This window comes from Natrix helvetica, assembly GCF_964273705.1.
Source record: "Natrix helvetica genome assembly, chromosome: 2".
Lineage (NCBI taxonomy): Eukaryota > Metazoa > Chordata > Lepidosauria > Squamata > Natricidae > Natrix > Natrix helvetica.
In genome coordinates this window covers 48,322,056-48,339,018 of record NC_138552.1, presented here as the reverse complement: position 1 = coordinate 48,339,018, position 16,963 = coordinate 48,322,056, and the positions used below count along the sequence as shown (strand labels likewise).

General features: G+C 39.7%; 1 protein-coding gene across 1 annotated transcript in view; it reads left to right on the top strand.

Moving 5' to 3' along the window:
- LOC309386597 (uncharacterized protein) overlaps window positions 1-16,963 on the top strand; it is a 44,697-nt gene that overhangs the window by 9,568 nt on the left and 18,166 nt on the right. The window contains exons 4-6 of the mRNA XM_081942167.1: window positions 5,050-5,151; window positions 9,422-9,532; window positions 15,080-15,258. Of these exons, the coding sequence (XP_081798293.1) occupies window positions 5,050-5,151; window positions 9,422-9,532; window positions 15,080-15,258 (392 nt within the window). The remainder of the gene's footprint in view (window positions 1-5,049; window positions 5,152-9,421; window positions 9,533-15,079; window positions 15,259-16,963) is intronic.

The following is a 16,963-nucleotide window of genomic DNA, read 5'->3' as shown; positions in this document are numbered from 1 at the left end:
TGGTCTAAGTGGGACCTTAGCTGGCAACCCATGAGAAGCTCGGAGGGGCTTCTCCCAGTAGTGGCACTGGGCGTGATGTGCTGAATTAGTAAGTAATGGTCAACCCGTGTTTGCCAATCTCCCAGGCCCATCCTAGAGAGGGCCTCTTTTGCAGATCTCACCATTCCTGATTCTCTGTGCTGCTAGGAAGGTCTCAAATGCCATGAATTGGGGCCCGTTGTCAGAGACCAAGGTGTCGGGCAGGCTGTACATGGAGAAAAGTCTCTGTAGCACCTTGATGAATGCTTCTGCCATTGTGGAGGTCATCAGGACTACCTCTAACCACTTCGAGTAAGTGTCCACAACTACTAAGAATGTCTGGTCATGAACTGGGCCAGCAAAGTCAATGTGCACCCTAGACCACAGTGCTTGAGGTCGCTCCCACTCCTTAGTGGGCGCCTCTGGGGGACATGGTCTGGACACCTGGCACAGTGTGCAGGTAGCCACCCATTCTTCGATCTCCCTGTCCATGTTAGGCCACCCATAACTCCTAAGCAAAGACTTCATCCTGACTATTCCTGGATGCCCTACATGTAAAGCCTCTAAAACTGCAATGCGCAGTTTGGGTGGAACAACAACCCAGTCCCCCCACAGAAGACAGTCATTTACCACCGATAACTCATCGCATTTAGCAAAGTACATTTTAAAATCAGCTCCAACAGGCACTTTGGGCCATACCCTCCACACCCAGTTCAAAATTTGCTTGATGGTGGAGTTCTTCACGGAGTGATGGGCAACGTCAGTGGACGAGACAGGCCCAGTCTCCAGGCAGTCAATGAGGAGGACTGGCATCTCGGGGGTAGGGTCAGCAAGAAGTTCAGGCAGCGGGCAGTGGCTGAGACCATCAGTATGCCCCAAAGTGGAGCCAGGTCGATGGATAAAGTGGTAGGAGTAGGCAGCCAGGAAAATAGTTCATCTGGTCATGTAAGGTGATAAGGACACTGGGGTATAAGGACAACAGCTTGTGGTCTGTAATCAGTTCGAAGTCCCATCCATAAAGGTACTCATGGAACCTTTTTACTCCTGCCACAGCAGACAAAGCCCACAGTCCAACTGGCTGTAGTTCCACTCTGCGGTGGAAAGGGTCCTGGAGTAAAATGCAATAGGGACTTCAGTTCCATTGGGCATACGGTGGCTGAGGATGGCGCTGACGCCGAACAGTGAAGCATTGCAGGTCAGCACCAATGGCTGAGCGGCTGAGACCATCAGCATGCCCCAAAGTGGAGCCAGGTCGATGGATAAAGCAGTAGGAGTAGGCAGCCAGGAAAATAGTTCATCTGGTCATGTAAGATGATAAGGACACCAGGGCGCTGACGCCGAACAGTGAAGCATCGCAGGTCAGCATCAATGGCAGGATCTGGCTGTACTGGACGAGGAAAGAATCCGCCGACAGGAGTCATTTTACTGTGGCAAATGTGGCAGCCTCGGCTTTTCCCCAGGACCACTTTGCGTTCTTGGCCAGGAGACGATGTAGGGGCTCAGCAATGGTGGCTTTCTGTTTAAGAAAGATGCTGTAGAAATTAGGGAGCCCGAGGAACGCCTGCAGCTTGGTTTGATTGCGAGGTGTGGGGGCATCCTGAATTTCTTTGATTTTTATGTGGTCGGGTGAATCCCAGAGCTGTCGATCATGTACCCTAGGAATTCAACTCTTGGCACGTTAATTTGGCATTTTTCCTTTTTGAGACGGAGGCCTTTGTCTCTAATTCTAACCGAAACTGCTCGTACTTGTTTTAAAAGTTGCACCTCATTTGCAGCCGATACCAAGATGTCGTCGAAATAGGGGACAACTCCTGGAATCCCCTGCAAAAGCCGTTCCATGACGCTTTGGAACAGGCCAGGGGCGATACTAATGCCGAATTGCAGGCAGTGACATTTGAATGCTCCCCTGTGTGTCACAATGGTTTGGGCCTCTGCTGTAGCGCCATCTACAGGCAATTGTTGGTATGCCTACGCCATGTCCAATTTAGCAGAAAACTTTTCTGGGGCCTAATGAATGGAGGAGGTGCTGTACAATGGGTACAGGGTAGGCGCTTTGTTGTAGCGCTTTATTAATTGTGCATTTGTAGTCTGCGCAGATGCGGACTGACCTGTCAGATTTGACAGGTGTCACTATAGGGGTCTCCCAGCATACATGATCGACCGTCTCTAGGATTCCCTGGCCTACAAGCTTGTCAATTTCCCTGTCAATTTTGGGGCGGAGAGCAAAAGGCACTCTCCTGGGTTTTATCCTTATTGGGGCTATGCTGGGGTCCCACATACTTGCCGAGACCAGTGCCGAAGACGTCCTTGAACTCCTTAAAGATGGCTTCAGCGCCATCTTTCAAGGCGTTGATACTGGTCAACTCTAGGCCCAGGGCTTGGAACCAATCTAGCCCTAGGAGGCTCTGCAGGTTGCTGCTGACCACTGTCACTGGGAGTTTCCCACTGAAATGTTTGAAGTTCAGCTGGAAGGTGCCTTCGCTCCTGGTGGGGATCCGGTTTCCCTGGTAATCACGTAGGCGGATGTCAGGGGTGCGAAGGTGCTGCTTCTTGAGGCTAGGGATAGCCCGTTTCAGGGTAGACCATGGTATGATCGTCAGTGATGACCCAGTGTCGATCTCCATCTCACATGGAGAGTCCTCAATGAGGACTGTGACCTCATTCTTGGGGCGTGCTTTGGCGCTGCAGAGTTTCAGTCAATTTGACGGCTGATTCTGATGCCCTGGCTTTGTTCAAGGCAATCTGCAGAGTGAAGTTTGATTTTGCGAGCAACCTCCTCTGTAAATTAATGTCCCATAAGCCACATATTATGCGGTCCAGAATCAGCTCATCTAAGTCTCTGAATTCACAGTACGCTGCGGCCTTACGGAGAGCAGCAATATACTCGTTAATCGACTCGCTCTCTTTCTGATTCCTGATATTGAATTCATACCGGCGAATGTGCTTGGATGGCTTGGACACGTAATGAGTCCTAAGCATCTGCTGGAGCATGGACCAGGCAACTGATTGGAGTGGTGTCAGCTCGGAGAGGTCTTTTGCCATCTCAAACACTTCCCGGCCACAGTACCCGAGGAACATGTTCTTCTTCCAGTCTTCAGAAAGGCCCATGAGGTCGTTTGCCTCGAGGAAGCAGGCAAATCGTAGCATGTACGAGTCCCAGTGCTCGGTGACTGGGTCATATGGAGTCAGGGGGCGTGCATGGCCATTTTGTGTTCTGAGGGCGTTTTGAGTTTGCCGCTCAAAAACGGCTACTCGAAACCGCACTGAGCTCCAGGCTGGATGTACTTGCTGGATCACTGCACTCTTTTCGGTTCACCTAGTTGCCTTCCAATCCCATCCTCATCGCCTGTGTTAGATTGGGTAATGGATAGTCACACACAGGCTTAACGGTAACAACAGCTCTTATTAAGTACAACAAGTAGGAGCGATACAGCGAAGGTTGAGTCTGATAGCAGCCCTTTTATAGGTCAAACCCTTCAACCAATAGGATTAAACCTCTGTTCCCGTCAGAACAGAGGACCTTGGTGGAACCCACTGTAGTTGGTATAAGTATCTAACAGGTGTGATATGATAATGCCTTCAGAGAAGGCAAGTTAGACATTTTTTGTCATTATCAATTGCAAGATACTATCATTGCTTATAAAAAAACAGTTGGTAGCTAGGTAGATATGTAGATTGGTAGGTAGGTAGATGATAGATAGATAGATGATAGATAGATAGATGATAGATAGATAGATAGATAGATAGATAGATAGATAGATAGATAGATGATAGATAGATAGATGATAGATAGATAGATAGATAGATAGATAGATAGATAGATAGATAGATAGATAGATGATAGATAGATAGATAGATAGATAGATAGATGATAGATAGATAGATGATAGATAGATTATATAGATGATAGATAGATAGATAGATAGATAGATAGATAGATAGATAGATAGATAGATGATAGATAGATGATAGATGATAGATAGATAGATGATAGATAGATAGATAGATAGATAGATAGATAGATAGATAGATAGATAGATAGATAGATGATAGATAGATAAATGATAGATAGATAGATTGATAGATGATAAATAGATGATAGATAGATATGGATAGATAGATGATAGATAGATAGATAGATAGATAGATAGATAGATACATAGATAGATACATAGATAGATAGATAGATAGATAGATAGATAGATAGATAGATGATAGACAGATAATAGATAGATAGATAGATAGATAGATAGATAGATAGATAGATAGATAGATGATAGATAGATAGATAGATAGATAGATAGATAGATAGATAGATAGATAGATAGATGAAATCTCAGTGTCTCAGGAGGGATATAAAAGTACATTCAGAGATGTGATATGAAGAGAATCTATGAGAGGTAGAAAAGAATAAAAGAAATCCATATGGTTGCGAGGACTGCACAGTCAAACTCCACTTTTTTACATGAAATGCAATAAAAAAACAAGTAGAGGTCAGGGATTCTTGACAATTGTTCTAATGATTCCAAACATCGTTGTGGAGTCCGTATGTATAACCAATCATTTACTTGAACAATGTACCTAAATGTACCTTACAAAGTTAAGTATTTCAACGAAATCACAGTTACCATTCTGGAACCTATTGGGTATACTGTATGTTTCATAAGAATGTCCCAAAGGTGCTTTTTACAGGAGGCAACTGGACTTTCGTGTTTTTCTTTGAAGACATTTCGCTTCTCATCCAAGAAGCTTGGGAATGGAAGGATTTACACTCCTTGCAGACAGCTGGTCATTTGCATCCTTTTAGGGAGTCATTGAAGCACTTGGAGGTTTATCTGTGTCCTCGGGGTCACCTGAGTAGTGCTCCTGGTTCCTGTGGTCTGCAATTTTTTTTTCCTCATGAAATCCATTCCAACTCCCATACGATGAAAAGGCCGTTCGTCCCAAATTGTATAGCTAAAAGTCTTTATGCCCAATAAAAATATGAATGTGGGCATTTTATTTCACTTTTGTTTTCTTTGTTCTGTTTAGTTCGGGAGCGAACTGTGAGGATTCCTAAAGGAACGGGTGACTATCCTTGGGGATTCCAAATCCAGTTCTCAAAGCCCATCTTGGTGACCAAAGTGGATTCCAGTAAGTGACACGATCATCCTCAAAGTTCACTTCCTTCGGGAAAAGATTCAAAGGAGTTTTAAATGGTATGGTGTTTAAAATAGCCAGCAAAGAGATAGCAGGTTTTTCAACAATTCTGATTTCTTTGTATTGTGATTACAATGAAGCATTTTTTTTAAAAAAAATAGAATTCTATTGGATTTCTATAATATGGAAGAAAATCCTGCTGCTACTCTTGCAAATAGACCTGCCATTGTTATAAAAATAATTTTAAAAAAAGTCCTTATGGGAGAAGTTTTCTTTTGCCATTCACTTATGGATGAAGAATCTTCCTTGATTCTGACTTTCATTTAATCAAACTAAAAGGGTCAGCTGTTGCCTGAAGCAATTACTTTCCCTCTGCTCTGCTTTATACTCTGCTAAAAAAAAGATGATGATAATGACAAAAAAGGTCAGTGTGCCTTGGCAGTTAGGGAAAAAGTGGATTGCTTGTAGTTTTGCCTGTCTCTTTTTTTGAATAAGATCATTTTTTAACACCTGACCTCTTCTTGTGATAATTCAGTTTGACAGAACAAATGATTAGTGGAATACCTGCCATCCTGACATGTATCTCTTTAGAAAATATTTGATATGGGAGTATGTCGTTCAGAATCACCTGTTCTTTCTTCTCTTTTCCTTCCCCACATGAATTTAAAAACATCCATTTCAGGCTTAACAGAAAGCAGAGCTTGAATAGCTTGTCCACCATCCCTGATTTCAGGCCACTAGTTACACTAGTTTGCATTTATATGAAGTGTGGACATTACCCTTGCAGAAATCATTGCTTCTAGAAATTCACTTAAATGCAGTTTTATTTGTTGCTAATAGATATTTGTAATTGCTGTAAATGAAGAAAAGAGACCATGGTGGAGACTCATGTTTTACAGCAGGGGTGCCAAACTTGAGGCCCACCCAGATACATCACACACTGGCCACACCTACTCCCATTTTAGTAAAGGGGGAGAAGCCGTGATATGTCATGTGACGACATAACAACGCAAGTTTGACACCCTACTTTACAGCATAGATAAGCAATTTATTACTTTCCAGATGTTTCAAGCTGGTTCTGAATAAGTTGTAAACCAGGTATCTTTTTCTTGTTTTAGCATTACACCTACAATTCTGTAGGATACTGTATCTTTGATGGAAACTGGTTGAGATCCAGTTCCTGACTGCACTATTGGTATTTATTTACCTTTCATTACCCACAGATGCACCTGAAATCTGTTGCGTGAAGACTTTTCTGTGGCTTATAAGAGTTTTATGGGTTGAGAAGCAGTTTCAAAAGACATTCACAAGTAGAACCCAGAGAAGTTCAGAAGTATAACATACTTTCTTTGAAATTCCTTTCTGGCATTTTTAAAACTTTCTAAATGGCAGGAATGAATAAACCATGAGCCAGTTCCATCAAAATGGCTTCTTTTCTCCAAACTGCAGTTAATGGAGATGGTGATAATAATAAAAGTTACCCCCCAAAAAAACCCCTTCAAAAATATTGAAATGGCTTTGGAAATGTAATGTCAAATGTATGGATGTATCAGTCAAATGCAAGATATATTATTTGATGAGCCATAATCTGACATAATGCAAGATATATTATTTGATGAGCTTCTATGAAAAGAGCAGAAGCTCCCAGAACTCCTGTGCCTGTCATTTCTCTGCTACCTTCTGATTTTTCCTTCCACTCCTTCAGAAAAGAGCTTTACACTGTTCAGATGCACTTTCTACGGCATGGGGTACAAGAACATTTAGATTACTTATATTAATTAAGGACATCTGTATTTGTGTTTTCTGGAAGAAAATACTTCAGAATACATTATGACATGCAATTGTATGTTGCCAAGCGATTCAGAGGAAAACATTATTCTGAGAAACACTGAACAATAATTCAAATCATAGTGAATCGATAGACCTGAATTGAACATATTTTCTATATTTCCTTCTGTCCCTAGCATGTCTTTACATAAAAGCAGGCTACATCCATCTGTACCATAGACATAATGTACATGCATATTTAAGCTACTGATAATAATCCAGAGGATACTTTAGCACTTCTGGATCAGACATATTATTATATGCTTTGAAATCCTACCAGCCAGTGCTATCCATAACAATTATTTTCAAGCCCTCAATTCTTCAAAAAGTTGTTTAGCTCTGTGGGAATGCAAAGTGGTTAAGGTGTTAGATTAAGGCTAGGGAAACCCAGATTCAATTGCATTCTCAGTCACTGAAGCTCACTTGCTGATTTTGCGTCCATCGCTCTTAGACCAGTTTATCTAATAGCACTGTTACTGTAGGGACAACAATTGTACTGCAGTGTTAGTCCAACTTCTTATAGGAAATTCTTGCAGAAGGGAAAGCTATATATGCTGCCTTGAGCTCCTTAAGAAATATTTGAGCACTTCCACAGAACCATCAGGTTCATCTGGTCTCAGAAATGCAATCTTGTTATCCTACAACTACAGGTAGTCCTCAACATATGACCATAATTAAGCCCAAATTGAGCCCAAAATTTTCATTGCTAAGCAAGACAATTCTTAAGTGACTTTTGCCCCATTTTTATGACCTTTCTTGCCAATATTGTTAAGTGAATCACTGCAGTTGTTAAGTTATTAAGTCATGGTTATTAAGTGAATCTGGCTTCCTCATTGACAGCTGGTCAGAAGGTCGCAAAAGGTGATCATGTCCCTGGGAAACTGCAACCATCATAAATACCTGCCAGCTGCCATTTTGATCACATGACCATTGTGTGGTCATGTGATCAAACTACGATTGTGTGAAAAAGGGTCATAAGTCACTTTTTTCAGTGTCATTGTAACAGTCATTCAACAAATGGTTGTACGTTGATTAACTACCATATTTTTCGTACTATAAGATGCACTTTTTAGTCTCCCAAAAGGGGCTGTCTGTGCATCTTATAGACCAAATATTGCTGAAGCCGCACACACCCTCCGGGCATTTTTGGGGCTCTGCACACCCCTTTTTCAGGCTTTTTTTCAGCCCATTTATCAAGCTTTTTTCAGCCCGTTTTTTCAGCTTTTCTTGGACCATTTTCAAGGCTTTTTTTTTTGGCCTGTTTTCAAGGCTTTTTTTGACCCATTCTTCAAAACAAATGGGCTGAAAAAAAACCCCAAACAGGCCAAAAAAGCCTAAAAAATGGGTAGAAAAAAACTGAAAAAGAGCCAAAAATGAAGTGCGCAGCGGCCAAAAACCTTTTGTTTTTTGTTTTCCTCTTCTAAATTTAGGTGTATCTTATAGTCAGGTGCATTTTATAATCCAAAAAATATGATATATTTGTTCTCCAATGAGCTGTCCAGCTCCTTCCATTAAGGGAAATCATAAAAACCTGCAGTCAGAGCTTCACCTTCCCATTCTCAACATTTTTTATTTGGTAACAACAACAAGAAGCAGAATCACCCAATGCTTTTTTGTTAATTCAGTTCACCTGGTATTTCTGGGCAATGAGAGCATTTCCTAACCAAGCAACCTGCCACATTGTCTTTTAAGAGATGTGAGATTCAAAGGGATCTCTGCTTTGTTTTGCACTTTGCCATGGGTTGAAGGTTGAAGTACGGTGAAGAGAAATAACCTAGTAATATTAGGGAAATTCAAGAAGTACCCCTAGGAAAACATAATCCCTTCTCTATTGCTCTTTTTCTCCTATAATTGCCTCTGCAATAATTCTTTTTTTTTTTTAATGTCATAATATGAAACCAAGATTGTACTATGAAGCCCAAGGTTCATTGTTCGTATTCTAGCTTTTTCCGACAATCCATGATGTCATTGTGTAATGACCTCATGCACGTAAAAATCAAGTGAATTCCGTTCAGGTTAGATTGTGAGTCTGACCTAATAAAAGAGGGGGAGAGAATATCAACCCCCCTTCCCCCATTTCATTTTAATCAGCCTCAAGCAGAGAAAAACAGACAGCAGTTTGCATGACCCCCAATACTAGACAAGTTCAACTTGGATCGCCTAATGCAGGGGTGTCCAAACTTGGGAACTTTAAGACTTGTGGACTTCAACTCCCAGAATTCTGGGAGTTGAAGTCCACAAGTCTTAAAGTTCCCAAGTTTGGACACCCCTAGCCTAATGCAAAGCAGGGGAAAATCCTAGGAATGACTTTTCCAACTTCTTCAGAAGTGGATTGCAATGGCGGATGTAATAGGAATGAGGTTGCCTCCTTTGTGTTGATACAATATTATCCAAATGTTGCTAAATGCGCAGCATTTTTTCCCCCATTCTGTGGCAGATAGTACAGCAGAAGAAGCGGGCCTGCTGATTGGCGACATTGTGATAGCTGTCAATGGCACAGATGTCACCAGCATGCCTCATTCAGAGGCAGCAAACCTAGCAAAAAAAGGTGAGTCTGCTCAAAAATATGAACTTTTAGCGGGTGATTTGTAAATGGTGTGGACACCCACAATAATAAAAGACCTTGGGTTTATGCCAGTGATGAAATGTAATTTTTTTTTACTACCATTTCTATGAGTGCGGCTGGGTGGGTGTGGAAGGATACTGCAAAATCCCCATTTCCTCCCCACTGCTGGGGCCAGCCGGAGGTGGTATTTGCCGGTTCTCCAAACTACTCAAAATTTCCTCTACTTGTTATCCAGAATCTGTCAGAACCTGCTGAATTTCATTCCCATTTTATGCAAATTAACCAGAAATAATAGCTGCAGCACAGAGTTACAAAGTTTCATACAACTTTTTTTTTAAAAAAAAAAAACCTTGTATTACCAACATTAAAACTTTGATCTGATATTTCAAGGGGACCCTCAATCCTGGGAATTTTTTTTAAAGTTTAAGACATATTCTAATGCACACTGTTTTGATAGCATAAAGTTGAAATAAAAAGTAAAATGATGGGTTGATTTTTCTGGCTGTGATACTCAACTATCAGGATTTTTAACACACCCAGTTGAAGGAATCACAATCAATACAAAAAGTCTCTGGTTTAGCTCTGACTGTGCTTACTCAAATTGGGGGCATTATCTTGTCAACAATGAAAAAAATTGCACACTTTGCAAAAATAGAGAAAAAAATTGAGGAGTGTCTAACTCGACCACAAATATCAGCATCAATATTAAATATTAAGCAAACATCTTTTCCGCAACATATAAGTACAGTAAATATTAAGTCCCTAGGTTATGTGCAATATGACTAGCATATATTTTGGAGTATAATATGCACTTTTTCCCTCAAAAAAGAGGGTAAAAATCTGGGTGCATCTTATACACGGAATGCAGCATTTTTGGCCTCCCGAAACCCCGCCCCTTTGCAAAAATAGCTGTGCATAGACTTTAGGAAGCTTCCAGAGTGCTTCTGGGGGCTGGGGAGGACATAAACGAGTGACAAATGGGCAATTTTTTGCTCGTTTTGTGGGGTGCCAGCCCCCAGGAGCACTCTACAAGCCTCCTAAAGGCTATTCATGAGTCTTTAAATTCACTACCTTCAACCTATCTTCCTTACAATAGTGGATAAGGTCCCATTGGGTCATTTTTGTTCGCCACTTCACTAAGATTTTTGTCTTATCCACATTTTCTATTGATGTACTTTCTAGAAATTCCTTATTTGTGGATCAGTTCTTTGCTTGCCAAAATATGCTTTCTTTAGTTACACATGCTTCTTTCTCACAACATGGAGCAGTATACTAAGATAAGTAATGAATGGAAATCTGGCAAGGAAAGTTCCAACATAGAATTAAGGAGAAATTTTCTGACAGTGAGAACAATCCATTGGTGGAACAGCTTGCCTTCAGAAGATGTGGGTGCTCCATCACTAGAGGTTTTTAAGAAGAAATTGGACAGTCATTTGTCTAAAATGGTAGAGTTTCCTGCTTGGGGAGGGAGTTAGACTACAAGACCTCCAAGGTCTCTTCCAAATCTGTTATTCTGTATTCTGCTATTAGTTCTTAGTCTAAAACCAGAAATAGCCAGTCAAATTATTACAACAGAATGTTTTAAATAGTGCTTAGGAGTTTATTTGCAAAGTTCTCACCATTTTAGGGTAACATGAAAATAAGAACTGTCCATAGATAAACTAGGTTGATCTATTCAATTGAAAATTTAATTAATGACACAAGCAATTGGATAACTGCAGCTTTCTTCTAGCTAGGAGAGATGTGATAATATCGTATTTTATTTATTTATTAGATTTGTGGGCTGCCTATCACATCTACAGGCATCTCTGGATGTCTTACAAACATAAAAAACTGATAAATGATAAACAATGAATGATAAGCAATAAATAACAATAATAATCATTAGAATAAAAGATGGTAAGCAGAAGAACATGCAGTACTTGAGGAGAGATGCAGTCTTCTCTTAATCTGATAGCTTCCAAAGTGGTGCATTCCCATTAGGGGCCCCAAGCAAAATGGCAGAGCCAGGTCTACATGCCCTTATACAAGGTCTGGAGATCTTGTATAAGATCTAACTTTGCAGGGCATGATTTCCAAAGGACAGAAGCCATAGTAGATCCCACTAGCCGAAATTCTTTGACGAGTTCTGCAACATGCCCTTTCTGCTGGCACAAGTGGGGCAGACCAATCTCACTGGACTGAGATGTTATCCATAACAGAAATATATATTATCCATAGAAACACAAGATGTGTTCAGGACCATATAGATTACTTTTAACCTATCTGAATTCTCAGTTCAGTTGGATTGTTAATTCAGTGCTATTCAATGCAGGCAGCCCTCAACTTATGACAGTAATGGAGCTTGCCCATTCATGTTGGAAGTCGAGGACTACATTTAAAAAAGAACATAACTAATTGTTTGTTTGTTTGTTTGTTTGGATTTATATTCCGCCCTTCTCCAAAAGGACTCAGGGCGGTGTACAACATTAAAAAACACATATCCCAAAAGTTTTTAAAAAATTAAATCCATATCCAAAAAAACAAACCGAATTTAAAAGACAATACATTTAAAATGAGTTAAAATTAACAGGCCAGGCCGGCTTGCTGGAAAAGCCAACTTTTTAGGGCGCGTCGGAAGGACCGGAGGTCAGGGATTATGTGAAGCTCCGGGGGCAGCTCATTCTAGAGGGAAGGCGCTCCCACAGAGAAGGCTCTCCCCCTGGGGGTCACCAGCCGACACTGTCTGGCCAACGGCCAACTCTGTGGGATCGTACTGGACGGTGGGAGGCTACTGGTGGCAGTAGGTGGTCTCGCAGGTACCCTGGGCCTAATTATCTCCTTGTCCCTGCTTTCCCTAATGCATTTGTTAAATGAATGCATGGGTCATTAGGTAGAACATGGGGTGACTCAGGGATAGGAGAAACTGAGGGAGGCCTAGTGCAGGCACTCCTAGGAGACCTCCTGTTCCTTCATATCCCATGCCGCCCTCTAGGATATCCCACGCTCTGCCTCCTGCTCCTTGGTTTTCCCAAAGCTCTGTGGGCCTTCTCCCTACCCTCACTTCCCTGTCACCATTTGCTTACTTACATTGTGACAAGCTCAGGAAGTCAACACAGAGAGGCCGTTCCCTTGATGGGCCACGTGGCATAATCAAGAAGAAGAAAAATCTAATCTCTTTTGCTCCCATTACAATCTTTTCATCTCCAGACAGCATAAACTACTACAATTTCTTCTTAGCTCCACCAGCGCTAGTTTTATGCTGGCGGTGCTAAGAAAATATCATAGTGGTTTACCCTGGCTGGGGAGGAAAGGATTGCCATGGAAACAAAAAAGTTCAGATTTCTTCTTTGCTCTACGGCCCAAGACTAGAGCAAATGCGATGTTAGAGCAAAGAAGAAATTTGATCTCTTTTGCTTCCACTGCAATCCTTTCCTCTCCAGCCAGCATAAACTAGTACGATTTCTTCTTAGCTCCGCTGGTACTAGTTTTACACTATTAGAGCAAAGAAGAAATCCAATCTCTTTTTTTCCATGGCAATCCTTTTCTCCCTAGCCAGAGTAAACTACTATGATTTCTTCTTGGTGCAAAACTAGCACCTGTGGAGGTAAGAAGAAATGCTGGATGGAAAGAAAAGGATTGCATTTATGTCTGTATTTTCTCTGGAGGAAAATTCATTATTGGCTGAATTAATGCATTAACTCTTAGTTCTTCAGCCAACAAAGACACTTTTTTCTGATAGTAAGAAAAAAGGGTTCTTTGCCACCAGTAAAAGCACAATAACATTCATATTAATATGAAATTTCTTTTAGGAGATATATATTTAAAATTCAAACTATTCTTGGGTGAGGGCTAATCATACCCAAGGAACTTTAATTACTCAGTAAACACAGTTTTGACAGAGATAAAAATGTTTAACAAAAACAAGTTATTTCTCAAGTTACTGACAAACTTATTTTAGTATATATCAAATTTTTTAATTGTGGAGATGGAATTCACACTCTTCTTTAGAAAAACTAGAATTCCTTTTCTAATTATTATGAGGAAGTTTGAGAATTCTCTGCTCTTATTCCCCGAATGCAAGTGATACAAGCACTTTTCCATCAGCAGAAGCACAGTAACATTCATATTAATATGGAATTTCTTTTAGGATATATATTTAGAAGTCAAGCTATTCTTGGGTACTGCTATTCAGAAATCATTTTAAATAAGAACTCTGAGATTCTGTCAAGAATGACTTCAGGTTCCTGTTCCTCTTATTGGGATGACAAAAGCCCATTTGATTGGAAGATCTGTGTGTGAATTTTGACAGCACAATGCTATTTTAGTCAAAACCCATACACATATGTACAGCACTGCAGGCATGGCAGGGTGGTGTTTCAAAGAATAATTTCCACATGACAGTCAAAGGCACTCAAAGTCTATTTAGAGATGCTTAGAGGAGGTCTTAGAAATATTCAAACTTGTACATTGTTCAAAAAAGTGTCATTTTAAAAATATTTTGCATAAAAAACATCTATTCCGATATTTGGGGGAGGTAGGTTTGTAAAATGTGTGAAGCACTGGCACAACTTGCTTACACACCCAACATTTGAATCTTCTGGAAGGCTCAGCATGATTAGTTTGAAGAGTTTTCCAAGGTTGTCAGCACACACCTGTACTTGTATAGATAACTCTTCTACTAAGAATACTGGCACAGTGCAGGAACTGTCTAGGAGATGACATGAAAACCCCCTCAAAACATCCCTATAGAGATGAAGTGTCTTCAATATTTGAAGCAGAGTACTTTAGTCATAGCAACTCATTTTGTTAAGGATCCCTTTAAGTGTTTGACCCTCTATTAAAATATTTTTTTCATTTTGACTTTCTGTCAGATGCTGTTGGATAAGCCCAGCAAAATAATGTCCCTTATAAATAATTTCCCATAAAAGCAAATATTTCTGTTTGCAACAATCGTTATTAGCTCCATTACCAACCAAGCATCTTTTCCTAACTGAAGCCAGTCTTTAACTAAACATGCCATTCACATTCATGCCAATACATTCCATTTTTCTCTTTTCTGACCTTCTAAATAAATTGATTAGAGATACCAAGTCAAATAAGGCACTTAGAGAATATAGCAGATAGCATAAATCAAAAGGAGGAGGGGTATCACCCTATCATAATTTCCATTTTTAGACACTGTATTTAGGTTGAATCTATAGGAAACATTAATATAAATAATGCAGCAATGGCAAGAACAGAGAGAAATGACATTTTCTAGTAACAGTTTCATTATAGAAAACAGCCTTATTATAGAAAATGCTGCCCATATCACTAGCTGAGTTTATTTGTTTCATATTGTGTAGTTGTTGATACATTTTCAATGAATAGTGTCTTGTTGTACATAATAAATCAGTATCAGTAGGGTTGATGGTCGCCATTTTTTTATAAATATAAGATTTTTGAAAGAAATTGTAGCTTTTATAGGAATAGAATTCAATAAGTTTGTTTTGATTACTTATGTGCAATTAAAGAATATGTTTTTTTTAATTTGCTCAAATTTGCCAGGTCCTGATATCTTGAACTTATTGGTGGGTTCTGATATAAGTTGTTGCCCCAACATCCCTCGTCCAACATGTCGAGGATACCTTCACAAACGGACCCACTCTGGAATCCTGAAGGGCTGGAGAAAGAGGTGGTTTGTATTAAAGCATGATGGTTCCCTGTATTATTACAAACACAAAAAGGTAAGACAAGTGTGAAAGTACTATCTATAATGCAAGGGTTTCATGGGATTCAATATAGAACTACAATGATAATTGCATCAATTAGAACCGTGATGGTGAACCTATAGTACACATGCCATATTTGCCGGCACACCAGCCCTCAGCTTCGGCGCACACAGACGTGCCGGCCAGCTGATTTTTGGCCGTTTTCGCCCTACCCAGGTTTCAGGAAAGCCTCCAGAGTATGGGGAGGGCAAAAACTCCCCCTCCCCCGCACATGGGGAGTGCATGCATGCGCTGGTGGGTGTGGCGCATTCCAACGTGAGTCTGGATGTGCTCGCCAAATTTTGGCATGCCTTTATAAAAAGGTTAGCCATCAGTGAAATAGAATCTTGGAATATGTAAGATGCTGCATACAAAGCATAAAGGTTTTTTTGAAACAGGTGCTCCTAAAGATCTGTTTTTTTTTTTAATACAGATGAAGTTTTAGCATGCATTCAGTGTTCCCATATACAGAAACTTCCCATAATGCTCATGAAATTATATATTGTGTTTCAGTACAAAATGAGATTATCTTGAGTTCATTATCTATCATACCCAACTTCAAAAGTATTGGGTGGGGAAACTCTAATATATTTAAAAAAAAACTATGTTAAGAGTAGATAATACTGTGTTAGATCAAAGATCAGTGTTCAGCAATTTGTCATATTTCTTTTGAGATACTCTTGAGATACATATATTTATGAAAGATTTACTTCAAAGTATAGGTTGCTTAGTAAATGAATTAACCCACCACAGACTCCATTATACAACTGAGAATTTTAATATGCCTACCTGCTGTTTTGGTTTAATAGAACGAATGTTAAACCAAATCTGCTTTGTTCTTTTTTATTATTGTTGCACTCAACAGCAAGCACAATGTTACAAACTTAATAATTCAGATTAGCTTGAATATGCATGCAAACTGGTTCAAGGATACAAATTAAAAAGTTTTTTTCTTACACATATAGGCATAAAATATATGAATTATACTATTCCCTTTTGGGGTGTTATGCAAAGTGCAGGAAATAATTAAGAGTTAGTAAAAGAAATTGAGAAACTCTTCAATTAAAATAAATTTAACTAAATCTAGTTTACACCAACACTATTAGCTATACCTCTCCATAACTTTCTGTCTTGGTAAATAAATTTTACTGGGTCCATATGCTAGTTCATATATTGCCTTTCATTTTTAAAGTCTCATATTTTTTAATTTGTGTGTATCACATGAACTCCATCCAATCCTGACTTTCTCCTCATTCCATTCCTTTCAACTTATTTATTCTTTCTTCATACCCTAGTTAATAGTATTAAAAGTCACAGAAGCAAAGATACACTCCTCTAGTTGTGCTCTCTTAATAAATCAACTATAAGGGAACTAGTAAAATCCCCTGCCACTCTACTTGCTCTAATATTTTTTCCATTTATAACTTGAATGTGTTTCTTTTTGATACATTCATTTTCAGATGCATTCTTTTTATTGCAACAAAGAGTCTCTATAATATTTGCTGCAAATATTTTATGTTCTCAGCCAACCATATTGGCTTCATCTGTATACCACAAGTACTGCTTATACATTTATCTGTAAAATCATTAAACGACCAAAGGAACATCGCAGATCTCAATGTTATTATTAACTGGTGAACATTCTATTTATGTTGTGGATGCTTCTCTTCCATCATATATT